At 50.3% G+C, this 11,477-nt stretch overlaps 1 protein-coding gene across 1 annotated transcript in view; it reads right to left on the reverse strand.

The window, feature by feature from the left end:
- Positions 1 to 2,126: 2,126 nt before the first annotated feature.
- Positions 2,127 to 11,477, reverse strand: part of lcor (ligand dependent nuclear receptor corepressor) — a 103,212-nt gene continuing 93,861 nt past the window's right edge. The window contains exon 7 of the mRNA XM_054751884.2: positions 2,127 to 7,493. Within this exon, the coding sequence (XP_054607859.2) occupies positions 6,374 to 7,493 (1,120 nt within the window). The 3' untranslated portion in view covers positions 2,127 to 6,373. The remainder of the gene's footprint in view (positions 7,494 to 11,477) is intronic.

An 11,477-nucleotide genomic window follows, 5' to 3' on the forward strand; every position in this document is an offset into this window, starting at 1 on the left:
ACACCACGCTGCACGGCCGCCGCTGCAGCATCAGCTGTTGGTTCACCACGGTGTGAAAGCGTTCAGAGTCCTGAGGAGTTGGAAACGGGTCGACCCCCGTCTGGCGGGCCCCTCAGAGCTTCACCAGGAGGTGAAAACGAGGAGCAGCAGTCTGGATGCAGGAAGTGGTCCGACGCTGACTCCACAGCCAGACAGCAGCTGCTCCACACAGAGCCAGACACACCTACACATGGGAACAATGCTGGAGAATCGCCATGGCAACACACAAGGGCACCATGGATTTCAGTCACTTCATACTTGTTCTTTAAATTCCTATTTTCAGTCCAGCAGGTTTGACATGTTTGCCCCCATAATGTACCCGCTCTCTGCAAGTGGAGCTTTAGCCACCAGGTTCTGCCAGAGGAGTCGGAGCGCTCTCCCCGGAACGACATTTTTCCAGTTTCCTTAAAAGCCTGATGATTGACTGGGGCGTGGGGGTGGGGACAAAGACCTTTATTCTTCTCTGCTTCACTTATCCACCCGCCCCCTCAGACCACAGCCTGGATCTGCCGGCATGTCTGGCTGCCATCTGTGAGAGCGCCACGTGCAGGCGGGGTCGGGGGCGAGGCGTACGCCGGCTCGCTGGGGGTGCGTTTCATGGAGCTGCAGATTCCCAGCAGGAATTTAACATGATTGCAAGGATGCTTTCATTAGGTCAGATTACAGCAAATTATCAGAAGGACTGGAATTAAGATTGGGGTTGGATTAACGCGCATGCATCCAGTAGAGGGGGGGCAGACCAGCGCTCATGTGGGGGCGTGTTCTGCTGTCTGAGGCTTCAGAGCAACGTCCTCACGAATGCGTTCACATTTATAAAACTGCTACAGACGCACATCTGGACAGCCGTCCCTGATCGGAGGCTGGGACGCATCACGGCCACACAGCTTTCTCTGCCTCAGTCAGCAGGTCACATGGTACGAGTCTGATGACATCAGGCCGTGCTGTTTCGCAGTAGGACAGCTTTAGTCCAGTTGGGATTAATCACGGACTTCCTGCTTTGTCGCAAAAGTTGTTCAGGTTTTCCCTCCTCTCCTCTGAGAACCGACCCTGACCCGATCCCTGTGTGTCATGGACGCGCCTCAGTGAGCAGCCTCAGTTCAGAGAAACAGGATACATACTTTAGGAATGATAAGCTAACAGCTAGTCAAAGATCAGATCAGAGTGTGTGTGTGTGTGTGTGTGTGGGTGTGTGTGTGTGTGGGTGTGTGTGTGGTAATGAATCGATTCAGGCAGGAAACTCCCGTCCTGCAGAAATAGAAGTTTGAATCCGTCATAAAGGATTTAAATAACAACTTCATCAGGTCAGCTCCATTTCTCTAAACAGAGGCTGTTCGGTGAGGCATCTAAAACATCATGTTTAGGTTTACACAGACACACACTTTAAAGTGACAGAGGTGTCGCTGTGGGGTGGGACGGAGCCGCTCACAGAGGCTTTCCTGCAGAGTCCCGGCGGCGCGGCGGATCAGGGCTGGTGTTCCAAACACACGCTCCTGCTTCTAAAAGAGACTCCAGCTCCATAACTACACACACACACACACGCACACACGCACACACACACACACACACACACACACACACACACACACACACACACACACACACGCTGTGCCCACCTGATGAGGAGGGAGTGTGTGTTGCTCTGGGAGCGTCACATCCACTGCTGTGCGTGCGTGTGTGTGTGTGTGTGTGTGTGTGTGTGTGTGTTTTCCCACCACTGTATGTGCTAAAGAGGACACGGCATTATACTCATGGAAAACCTGGCTGCCACCAGAACGTGTGTGTTGGGTCCGCAGGTGGAGAGGAATGCAACGACGTGGAAATCAAACGTTTCCCTGAACCTGCTTGTTGCGTTTGAACGTCGGGAAACGTGGCGTAGGAAAAATCCGGATTCGTCCGGTGTGTTCCTGACATACAATCAGCTGCTTTTAGGAGACCGGACCTGAGGTATACGTGATCCATCTGCTCCTCTTTCCTTCTGGACCAGCTTGGCCCAGCCAGGCGACACAGTTACACTTTCACTCTAAGGAAACTTAATCGAATGCAGAGCAATCATCTGGAGACAGAACAGTCAAATAAATACAAACATATTCAGAGGTGCTTCATCAGATTTAGGTAGGTTTGTACGTTAGCTGATTTTTCTGTAGATTTCAGCAGAAAAGTTATTTTTCCTTTAACATAAACATGATTCAAGACAGTTAAGTCATCCACCTGTCCCCCAACACCCCCTCTGGGTCTCCGAGACAATCGGTCCGAGCACAGAAACACACCCTTCATGTCGGGTTTCAGCCTGGAGTTTTGTTTCATCTAACGAGGAAACAACTGAAGAGAAACTCAAGCCTGTGGTGTTTCTCAGAGCAGGGTGGGACCTGTGCCTCTCACTGCCTTTGGGGAGAAACCGACCGTCCCAAAATGTTTGTTTTCCAGCTCTGACCTACGAGCTGAACAGCTGAGTGATCCCTGTGGCGATTACACTTCCAAGAGGTTTTGTTGTGAGAGAATACCTGAAACGTGTCAGGGTGGCACCTTTGAGTCCCTCCTGCCCCCGTGAGCAAGGCCAAACAACAGCTAAGTAACAGCGTGTTTCCCAGAGTATTAGCTTTCACTTTGCCAGGCACCCAGGTAAAAGATCCGGTGAGGTACGAGGCACGGAGAGGACTAGAGTGGTGTGGATGAGGAACGGCATTCAGGCTCAGTCGCCACGGTAACAGATGGATGTAAAGTTAAAGCTCAACTCTCCTCCTGAGCTCAGTCTGTAGAAAACATACATTACGTAGTGGTGTGTGTGTTGGGGGAGGGGCACGATGGAGACGGATGATTCCCGCTGGGATACGACTCCAGCAGCTTTCCGGACTACATCTGATGTTTTTCTGCTCTGGTTTTTAAAACCAGCAGAGAGGAAAGAGTTTCTTTCATAAACGGGGAAATCATTTCTAGACAGCTAACAAAACCCATCTGCTGTAAAGTTATCCAGACACAACGTCTGGTCAGATCGGGACCTCCTCACACGATCAGGCTTCTTCATGACTAATGATGAAACCCCAGGATGGAAATGATGTTCACACAGAGATGTGCTTCAGCTCTGTAGACGTCTGTCCATGACCTCCTGCAGCATCAGGACCCAGGTCAGTGCCAGTCAGTTCTACAGAGATGGGCTCAGGGGAACACCAGGGGGCACCTGGAAACACCAGGGGGCCCCTGGGAACCCAGACTAAGGAGAACAGGTCTTTTGGTCCTACACTAACCTCTCTTTGGTGGAGCCTGATCTGAGCCGGGAGAGGAGCTGGAAGGAGACGGGCTGGGTTTCCTCCACCCATCTGCTGGTGTGTGCCGCTGAGCCTGAAGCAGCTGCTGGCAGACTGGTGCCGACCCGCGAGTCCTGAGACATTTACAGCACTAGCCTGCCTTTAGACGGCAGCCAGCTCAAAGCAGCAACAAGTGAAACTCAGAGCATAACAACAACAGTCTGTTGAAAAGGAAGTCCTCTTCAGGAGCAGGTGTGAGATGTTAGCCAGCAGACCCGGTGGGACGAGGGTTTTGTGGACAGGTGGAGCCGTTAACCGCACAACAACAAACATTTCAACGAAACAGAATAAAAGCACAGCGATGTTTCTACCTTAAATGGCATGCACCTCGGACGGGATCGGGCTGGACACAGTCTTCTCGTGAAGCCAGATCAGTGCTCTCCAGGAGGAGAGGAACGTTCTCTTCATGATTTAGGTCCAATTATTCACACCCACCGCTGGGTCTGGAGGAATCGCCCCTCTCAGGGGAATTCAGTCTAAGTGCTGTTTGAATTTGTTCATGCAAACCTGCGCATTTAATGCCGACTGCACTGTTTGTGTGCACGTAGTTCAATCTTTACACGAAAGAAGCTTCAAATAAAACGTACAGGACCTTTCTCCCTTCGTTCTTCTAAGCAGGGAGGAGCCCGGTGGCCACTGTGTGCAGCACAAGTGCTTGAGTGTGAACTCCAGGGTTTGATCCTGTTTTCACCATCAGATAAGTGCATTGTCCTACGCTGGGTCCAACTCCACGTGCACGCCAACCTTTTAGACACTCGAAATGCTTTGCAGTGACAAGTGTTGGTCGCATTTCATGCACGCTCACCCCACAGGTTACGATTCTACACTTTCGTAGAACGTTCTAGCAACAATGCTAAACGTGGATCACCAGAACCCACAAAGATTGTTTGCAACAGGCAGGAAGTGATTCTGCTCGGATTGTGACCTCATCTAAACTGCTGTGGGTGTAAGAACAAGACGCACTCTTGAAATGTGTTCGTGCTACCCCAAAAGCAGCCAGAAACAGGGTGCATGCCATTTTTGAGAGAAGAATAAACACAATCAAATAAATAAAGTGTGATAGACGCTGTGAACCAGAGAATGGTGGTTCTGAACTGAGCAGAAAGCTCACAGACTGGGTGAGCGCCGGGCAGTGTCGGGAGCAGAGCGGAGGGAGAACAACGAGATGACGCAAACGTAAAACCTGCCTCTCTTACTTCCTGTTTTAGTGTGGAGGTTCATGGGAGGGGCATAAAGGAGTGTGGTTTGGCTCCAAGCTGCAGCTCTCCGAAAGCCTTCAGACTAAAGCTTTGAGCTCCTCTGCCCTCCGCGCCGCCCTCTGCTCCGTCGGCCTCGGAGAAGAGCTACACGACATGCATAACCTCAAACGTCTGTCTCGGCTTTACTCTTGCTTTTGGAAAGTGCTACTTCGTTCAGCGCTATAAGTTCAATTCACAAACCGGACATTAGTGTTGTGTTTCAGTAGCGGGCTTGTCCGCCACGGCAGAAAAGCATCAGTGAGAGGCGTGTCCTCTCCTCTCGGTTCACTATAGGTCCAACAGGAAATCACCATATTAGAAACCCACGTCGACGTCTCAGTTACCCTGAGTTGAAATGAGGAGAATGACGGATTGGCTTTTACATAGTCATAATAACTTAGAATATATTAAAATCTGCCTCTCCCCCACCTATGAACTAACCCTCCCCACTGCATATTACCCGCCCACCTCCCTGGAATCGACACCCCTCCATAAATGCACAATGTTTTCATACATAACTGCCTTGGACCACCTTTGAGGGTTTTTTAACTCATCAACCAAGCTGCTTCTGCTCGGTACGATCAGCAGATCAAACATCAGCAACATGTCCTTAGCTGAGTCGAGCTGAAATCCATCAACCGGGGCTAAAGCCATCGTAGGAGCTTGATAATGAACTGGATAGCAGCACAGTTTCACATTCTGATCCCAAAGGGCCGTCATCCGATAAAAATTTCCATGAGGGGCGGAGCACCCTTTGGTCCCCATGCGGAGGGCAACCTGAAGGTGACTCCACCTTTCCAAGATCAGCAGTGTCAGACTGATGGAGGTTCATGAGGTAGCATCCCGCCTGAAAACGGCCGATCCATAATCAGAGTACCCTTCGAGTTGTCCCTTGGCAAAAAAAGAGGGTGAATTCAGAGCGTCCCACATCTGAAAATGAATCAGCATTCAAGCGCGACGTGCACCTCTGACTCGTTGCAAGGTTGCGACTGGGCTTTTGAGACAGACCATAATAAGTGCATGATGCATGGGCAACAATGCCGAGGTAACCTGGTCTGTAAGCGCCAGACCCAAAGTGTAGTGCAAAAGAAAGCAAAACAAAAGAAAAGGTAGAGGAAAAGAAGTCAGTAGTGTCCACAAAACTCACAAACATGCATCCCTGAATGACTTTTGTGTGTCTTCTCTCTCTCAGACCAGGACGGGTACGCTCGCCTTCGTCCGCACAGAGACAAGCAGAGTTCTTAAGAAGTAAAGAAAAGGTTTGCAGTTAAAGCATCATGGCTACCTGGCGATAGGAGAACGGGTCTGTTTCAGAACCCTTGTGAGGATATCAGCGGTGTGATTAAACCTTCAGATGTCAGAGACCGTTCAGCCAGTCGGGCGAGTAGGGAAAGGAATTATCGGTCCGGTGTTACAGACTTTCTACCCTCCTCAACTTTCCCTCCTAAAAACGGACGTAAACAAAGCCCAAACTGCATCTCTGAGCAGCAACATTGTAGTGGATCGAGTCGATAGAGGTAGGGGGTAGGGGATTATCAGCATGCTTCAGAAGTGATTCACTGTCTTTTCACAAACGTCTTCAGCTGCGTCTGTTGAGCTGTTGGATATAAAAGCAGAACAAACGCTCGTTGGCGCAGGTTCAAAAGTGTCCGATGAATGATGCGTAGGGACCTCCTGCTGTCATCCCCGCGCTTGTGCTCACCCAGATACTGCAAAGTAAATTGGCACAAAGAAAGCCCCATCCGGGTTGGAATGACGTCGGTCACGGAACCGCGGCTGACTCGTGTGAGTAGTTTAGTTGATTGGATTGATATCGTCATCCATCTCCTCCTTCACATCGTCCTGCAGCTCAGCAGCCGCCAGCGGCAGGCCGTCCTCGCGGGGGGTAGTGGCGGGTGTATTCTCCGACTCGGCAGCGAAATCCTGACTTCCTGCATCCATCTTCATCATCAGCTTGAGCTTCTTCTTTGGAGGGTTCTTCAGGGTTCCCATGCGCTCCTTTACCTTGTACTCGAGAGTGCTGTGCGGGATGCCGTACATGTTCTGTGCCTTAGACACGCTCATCTTCCCACTCATCACTACAGCTATGGCTTCCTCCAGAATCTCACTGTTGTACTGGCGATAGCGGCCCCTCTTCTTCCTCGGCTGCTTAGAGTTTGGGTCTCCTTCTACGTCAGAGATCGAGTATGCTGGTCCGGAACTGCAGTGTTCCAAGTCTGAGCTCCAATAGTCCGACGCTCCATCCAGCAGGCTTCCCAGACTCCCTCCCCTGCGATTCTGTTTGGGAAGAATGGCTCTCAGCTTCCGACTCAGGGGGTTGTCCCCATGGTTGCCCCCACCTACGCCTGCAGCTCCATACCCATACAGCTCCGACGCGTGGGAGTCCCAGGAAAGGTCCATTCCTCGAACTTGGGGAATCTTGAGGTCGACTGGTGGAGAGTGGCCCTGCTCTCTCTTGGCCTCGCTGTGGTGATGTTGGGCCTTTGAGACTTGATTGTGGCTGTGTTGGTGAAGGGAACTTTTATAGGAGAAGGCTCCGTGGTGGTTGTGGTGGTGATTCTCCAAAAATGTAGGCAGGTCTTTGAGGTCGCTTAAAGCTCCACCGGCCTGCTTTAGTTTCATCAGGCTTTCCAGGTGTGCCTTGCCCCCCCAAAAGGAAGAGCCCTTCTGACCAAGCATGGAGTGGGACTGCCTGTGATTCAGTAAACCAGCTGACTCCAGATTAGCCAGTGACAGAGCGGTGGGCTGGCTCAACAGGCGGTGCTTCTGGCTGAGGAGCTCTTCCCTGATGCGCAGTGAGCGAGCCAGGGGGGGTTTGAAGGAGTTGTCCGTCAGTTCGCCCTCCGAACTTCTCTGCAGGAGACCATCGTCTTCCTCGGTCTCTGACAGGGTGTGGTCTGCTTTCAGCGGATGTCTGGATGAAGAAAACAGAAGATGATTTAGGAACAAACTTTAACACCTGGTGGTCTTTACACTGGTCTACAGAATGCAACTGGAGGTGCTTCAGCATTCCAAGCTGTACCAACGCGTTCTGGGACAAGAGGTCAGTGATTTGATGGTATGCTACCTCCTTCCCATGTTGGCTTTCTGAGGTAAACATCTGCCCTGACTGCTGGCTTTGGTGCTGGCTCCTAAAGGAGCAAGAATCCGTGTTCCTGGAAAGGTTCCTGAAGTGGAAGTGTGCCTGACAGGTGGATGACTACTGAACTCCTGAACCTGTTCTTTAAAGTCTGGGTAAGGATGGGTCGTATGGTCCAAGCATTCATGTCATGATGTGCCAGAGTATTCCGTCAAGAACGATAAATCTGGCTATTAAACAAACACAATTCCTTCCCTTGACATTCATTCATTCATCTATTCATCCAATCATCGGGTGCTGATAAAATTTACAGGAAAGTTGTTCTCTGTATTCATAACGCTCCACCCTACACCTTACACTCAGCGTTATGGATTTTCATGTTTTGGGAGCTCGCTGGTGCCCGTTGCCATGACCGCTCGGTTTTTGTGTTTCCGTTCAGGTGGAGAACCTCCATGCATGACCAGGTAACAGGTACGGGAAAGGTTTCCTGGTGTCAGCACGACCGAGCCGATACGGCCCACCCCTAAATCACAGTGATGAACCCAACATGGAGATATAAGGTGCAAGCCTGGTTTCTGAGCCTCTGATAAATAAACTCTAAGCACCGACGCGTCCTCGTCTGTAAGTATCCTGATTCTCAAGTGAGTGCGGCGTGGCCGAGGCCATGAATTTCTTCAAATGGGCCAAAAGTTATGTTTCTGCAATGACTCAGACCAGGTGGTGTCGATTATAACTGTCAACTCGTCCAGTCTACAAGACACAAGATGCTTTTATCTAACCATCCATCCATCCAACCTATGACGTTAGCTGGTGCCATATGATGTCACAATGCCACTGTGAGCCTGTGTGTGTGTATTTGTTAGCGGCTCCGCCCTGTCAGTCTGCCAGGTAACACCTACTTGTGGCACATTTTTCAAACAGGAAATGGGCGTGGAGTTAGACTCTGGTAGGGGGTGACTTGCTCTTTAACTCATTAACTGTCATTGATGACAACAGCTGAAGCAGCAGCCTTTGTCCAAAGGTGGCACAGACTGACAGCATTCATGCACAATCGCGGTTGGCCTATATTTATATCAACGGTGAATTATCGTGCATTACTACATCTTGGTAATGATTCAGATCAACACATCCCGTTTTTTAAGCAGGGCAGTGATTGATCAAGAATGACTGAAGAAAGTAGTCGAGTGTGGAAAGTGGTCAGTGTGTCCTCCAGCAGTCTAAGCCTATAGCAGCATAACTACAGAGATAACGCTGGATAATCTATCCTATTTAGATGGAGGCATGTTGGAGGCAGGGCAAGGGAGAGCCGTCTTTACCGACTGTACACTCCACCTCCCTCTACTCCCCCACTTGTCCAGATCTGGGCTAACATCAGATTTTAACCATCCACCCATCCATCCATCCATCCATCCATCCATCCACCCATCCATCCATCCATCCATCCATCCATCCATCCATCCATCCATCCATCCATCCATCCACCCACCCACCCACCCATCCATCCATCCATCCATCCATCCATCCATCCACGCACCCACCCATCCATCCATCCACCCATCCACCCATCCATCCATCCATCCATCCATCCATCCATCCATCCATCCATCCATCCACCCACCCACCCACCCATCCATCCATCCATCCATCCATCCATCCATCCATCCACGCACCCACCCATCCATCCATCCACCCATCCACCCACCCACCCATACACCCATCCATCCATCCATCCATCCATCCACCCACCCACCCACCCATCCATCCATCCATCCATCCATCCATCCATCCATCCATCCATCCATCCATCCATCCACCCACCCACCCACCCACCCATCCATCCACCCACCCACCCATTCATCCATCCATCCACCCATCCACCCATCCATCCATCCATCCATCCATCCACCCACCCACCCATCCATCCATCCATCCACCCATCCACCCACCCACCCATCCATCCATCCATCCATCCACCCATCCACCCACCCACCCATACACCCATCCACCCATCCACCCACCCATCCATCCATCCATCCATCCATCCATCCATCCACCCATCCACCCACCCACCCATCCATCCATCCATCCATCCATCCATCCATCCATTTTCACGGAGGCCCAGACTTCCCTCTCCCCAGCCACTTGGGCCAGCTCCTCCGGGGGAATCCTAAGGCGTTCCCTGGCCAGGTGAGAGACATAGTCCCTCCAGCGTGTCCTGGGTCTACCTTTAGGTCTCCTCCTGGTTGGACGTGCCTGGAAAACCTCACCAGGGAGGCGTCCAGGAGGCATCCTGACCAGATGCCCGAGCCACCTCAACTGGCTCCTCTCGATGTGGAGAAGCAGCGGGTCTACTCAGAGCCCCTCCCAGATGACCGAGCTTCTCACCCTATCTCTAAGGGAGAGCCCAGCCACTCTGCAGAGAAAACTCATTTCGGCCGCTTGTATCCGTGATCTCGTTCTTTCGGTCACTACCCACAGCTCATGACCATAGGTGAGGGTAGGAACGTAGATCCACCGGTAAATCGAGAGCTTCACCTCCTGACTCAGCTCTCTCTTCACCACGACAGACCGGTACAACGCCCGCATCACTGCAGATGCAGCACCAATCCACCTATCGATCTCACGCTCCAGTTTTCCCTCACTCGTGAACAAGACCCTGAAATACTTAAACTCCTCCACTTGGGGCAGGACCTCATTCCTGACCCGGAGAAGGCATTCTACCCTTTTCTGATTCGATCTTTTTATCTACGTGACCCCGTTTAATAAAAGATATCTTATATTTGTCTCATGCAATGATTCTCTACTTTACAGCTGAAGAAGAATTACACTAAACAGTGAATGTTTCATGCAGGTGAATTAGATGATGTCCTGACTGCTTTACAGTGATGAATGAATGAATCCACATGAATGTCGACTGTTATTCTGCCAGAACTTAAATTACACTAAACTTGTTGAACTGAATAATGATTAATTTATCCGTATATTCACCTATATTATCACGAGTGTTCAGCATTCTTACTTTACTTTAAGGTTTGGCAGCTTTACTCCACATGAAGGGAGAAAAGCTGAGGACGGAGTGGTGTCGGAGGGATTCTGTTCAACAACAGAGTCGACACTTCCTCAGTTTTAGTTCTGCACCTGTCCAGTCCGGCCGACTGGGTCAGTAAAGCATAAAGAACCATCCTTCAAGGTCCAACCTTCTTTGCAAAGCTGCATTAGATGCAAACTTTATCTGACCACCAGCATTAATCATGAGGGTGTCCCAGATCAGCGGTTCTGTATTCGAGGTGGATCTACGTGCTGCGAATACCACAGAAGTCAACTCCACCAGCAGCCCGTCCGTACAGACTCCTCCGGCCTGGATCACCAGAAGCCTTCACCACAAAGGTTCGTAGATTCTGCACAGCTCGTGTGGGATGGTCTGTTAAACCAAACCGACTGATTTCACAACCCAGACATCATTTTCCACGACACTTCATCAGGATTTGCTACATAACATCTAAGCTAACATTCAATCATCTCATTCATTGTGTCGGCCATCTTGTTTCAACCATCATTCATCATCACTTGTTCTGTAAAATCATTAGTGGCCATATAGTATTAAAGTGATTTTATAATCTATATATTTGCCATTGTCTCACATTATTACCAAGGTGTGATGTCTGTGAACTACCAAAAAGACCTGGTTTCATCTTAGATCAATAATATTGATCATTCATATTTATATGGAATATCACATCTTAATGATCATTTATTAAAAGCAACCACTTACATCACGTTACATGACTGCTGCAGGCAGTGCTCCTACTGCTAAGTAAC

This window comes from Nothobranchius furzeri, chromosome 7, assembly GCF_043380555.1.
Source record: "Nothobranchius furzeri strain GRZ-AD chromosome 7, NfurGRZ-RIMD1, whole genome shotgun sequence".
NCBI lineage: Eukaryota > Metazoa > Chordata > Actinopteri > Cyprinodontiformes > Nothobranchiidae > Nothobranchius > Nothobranchius furzeri.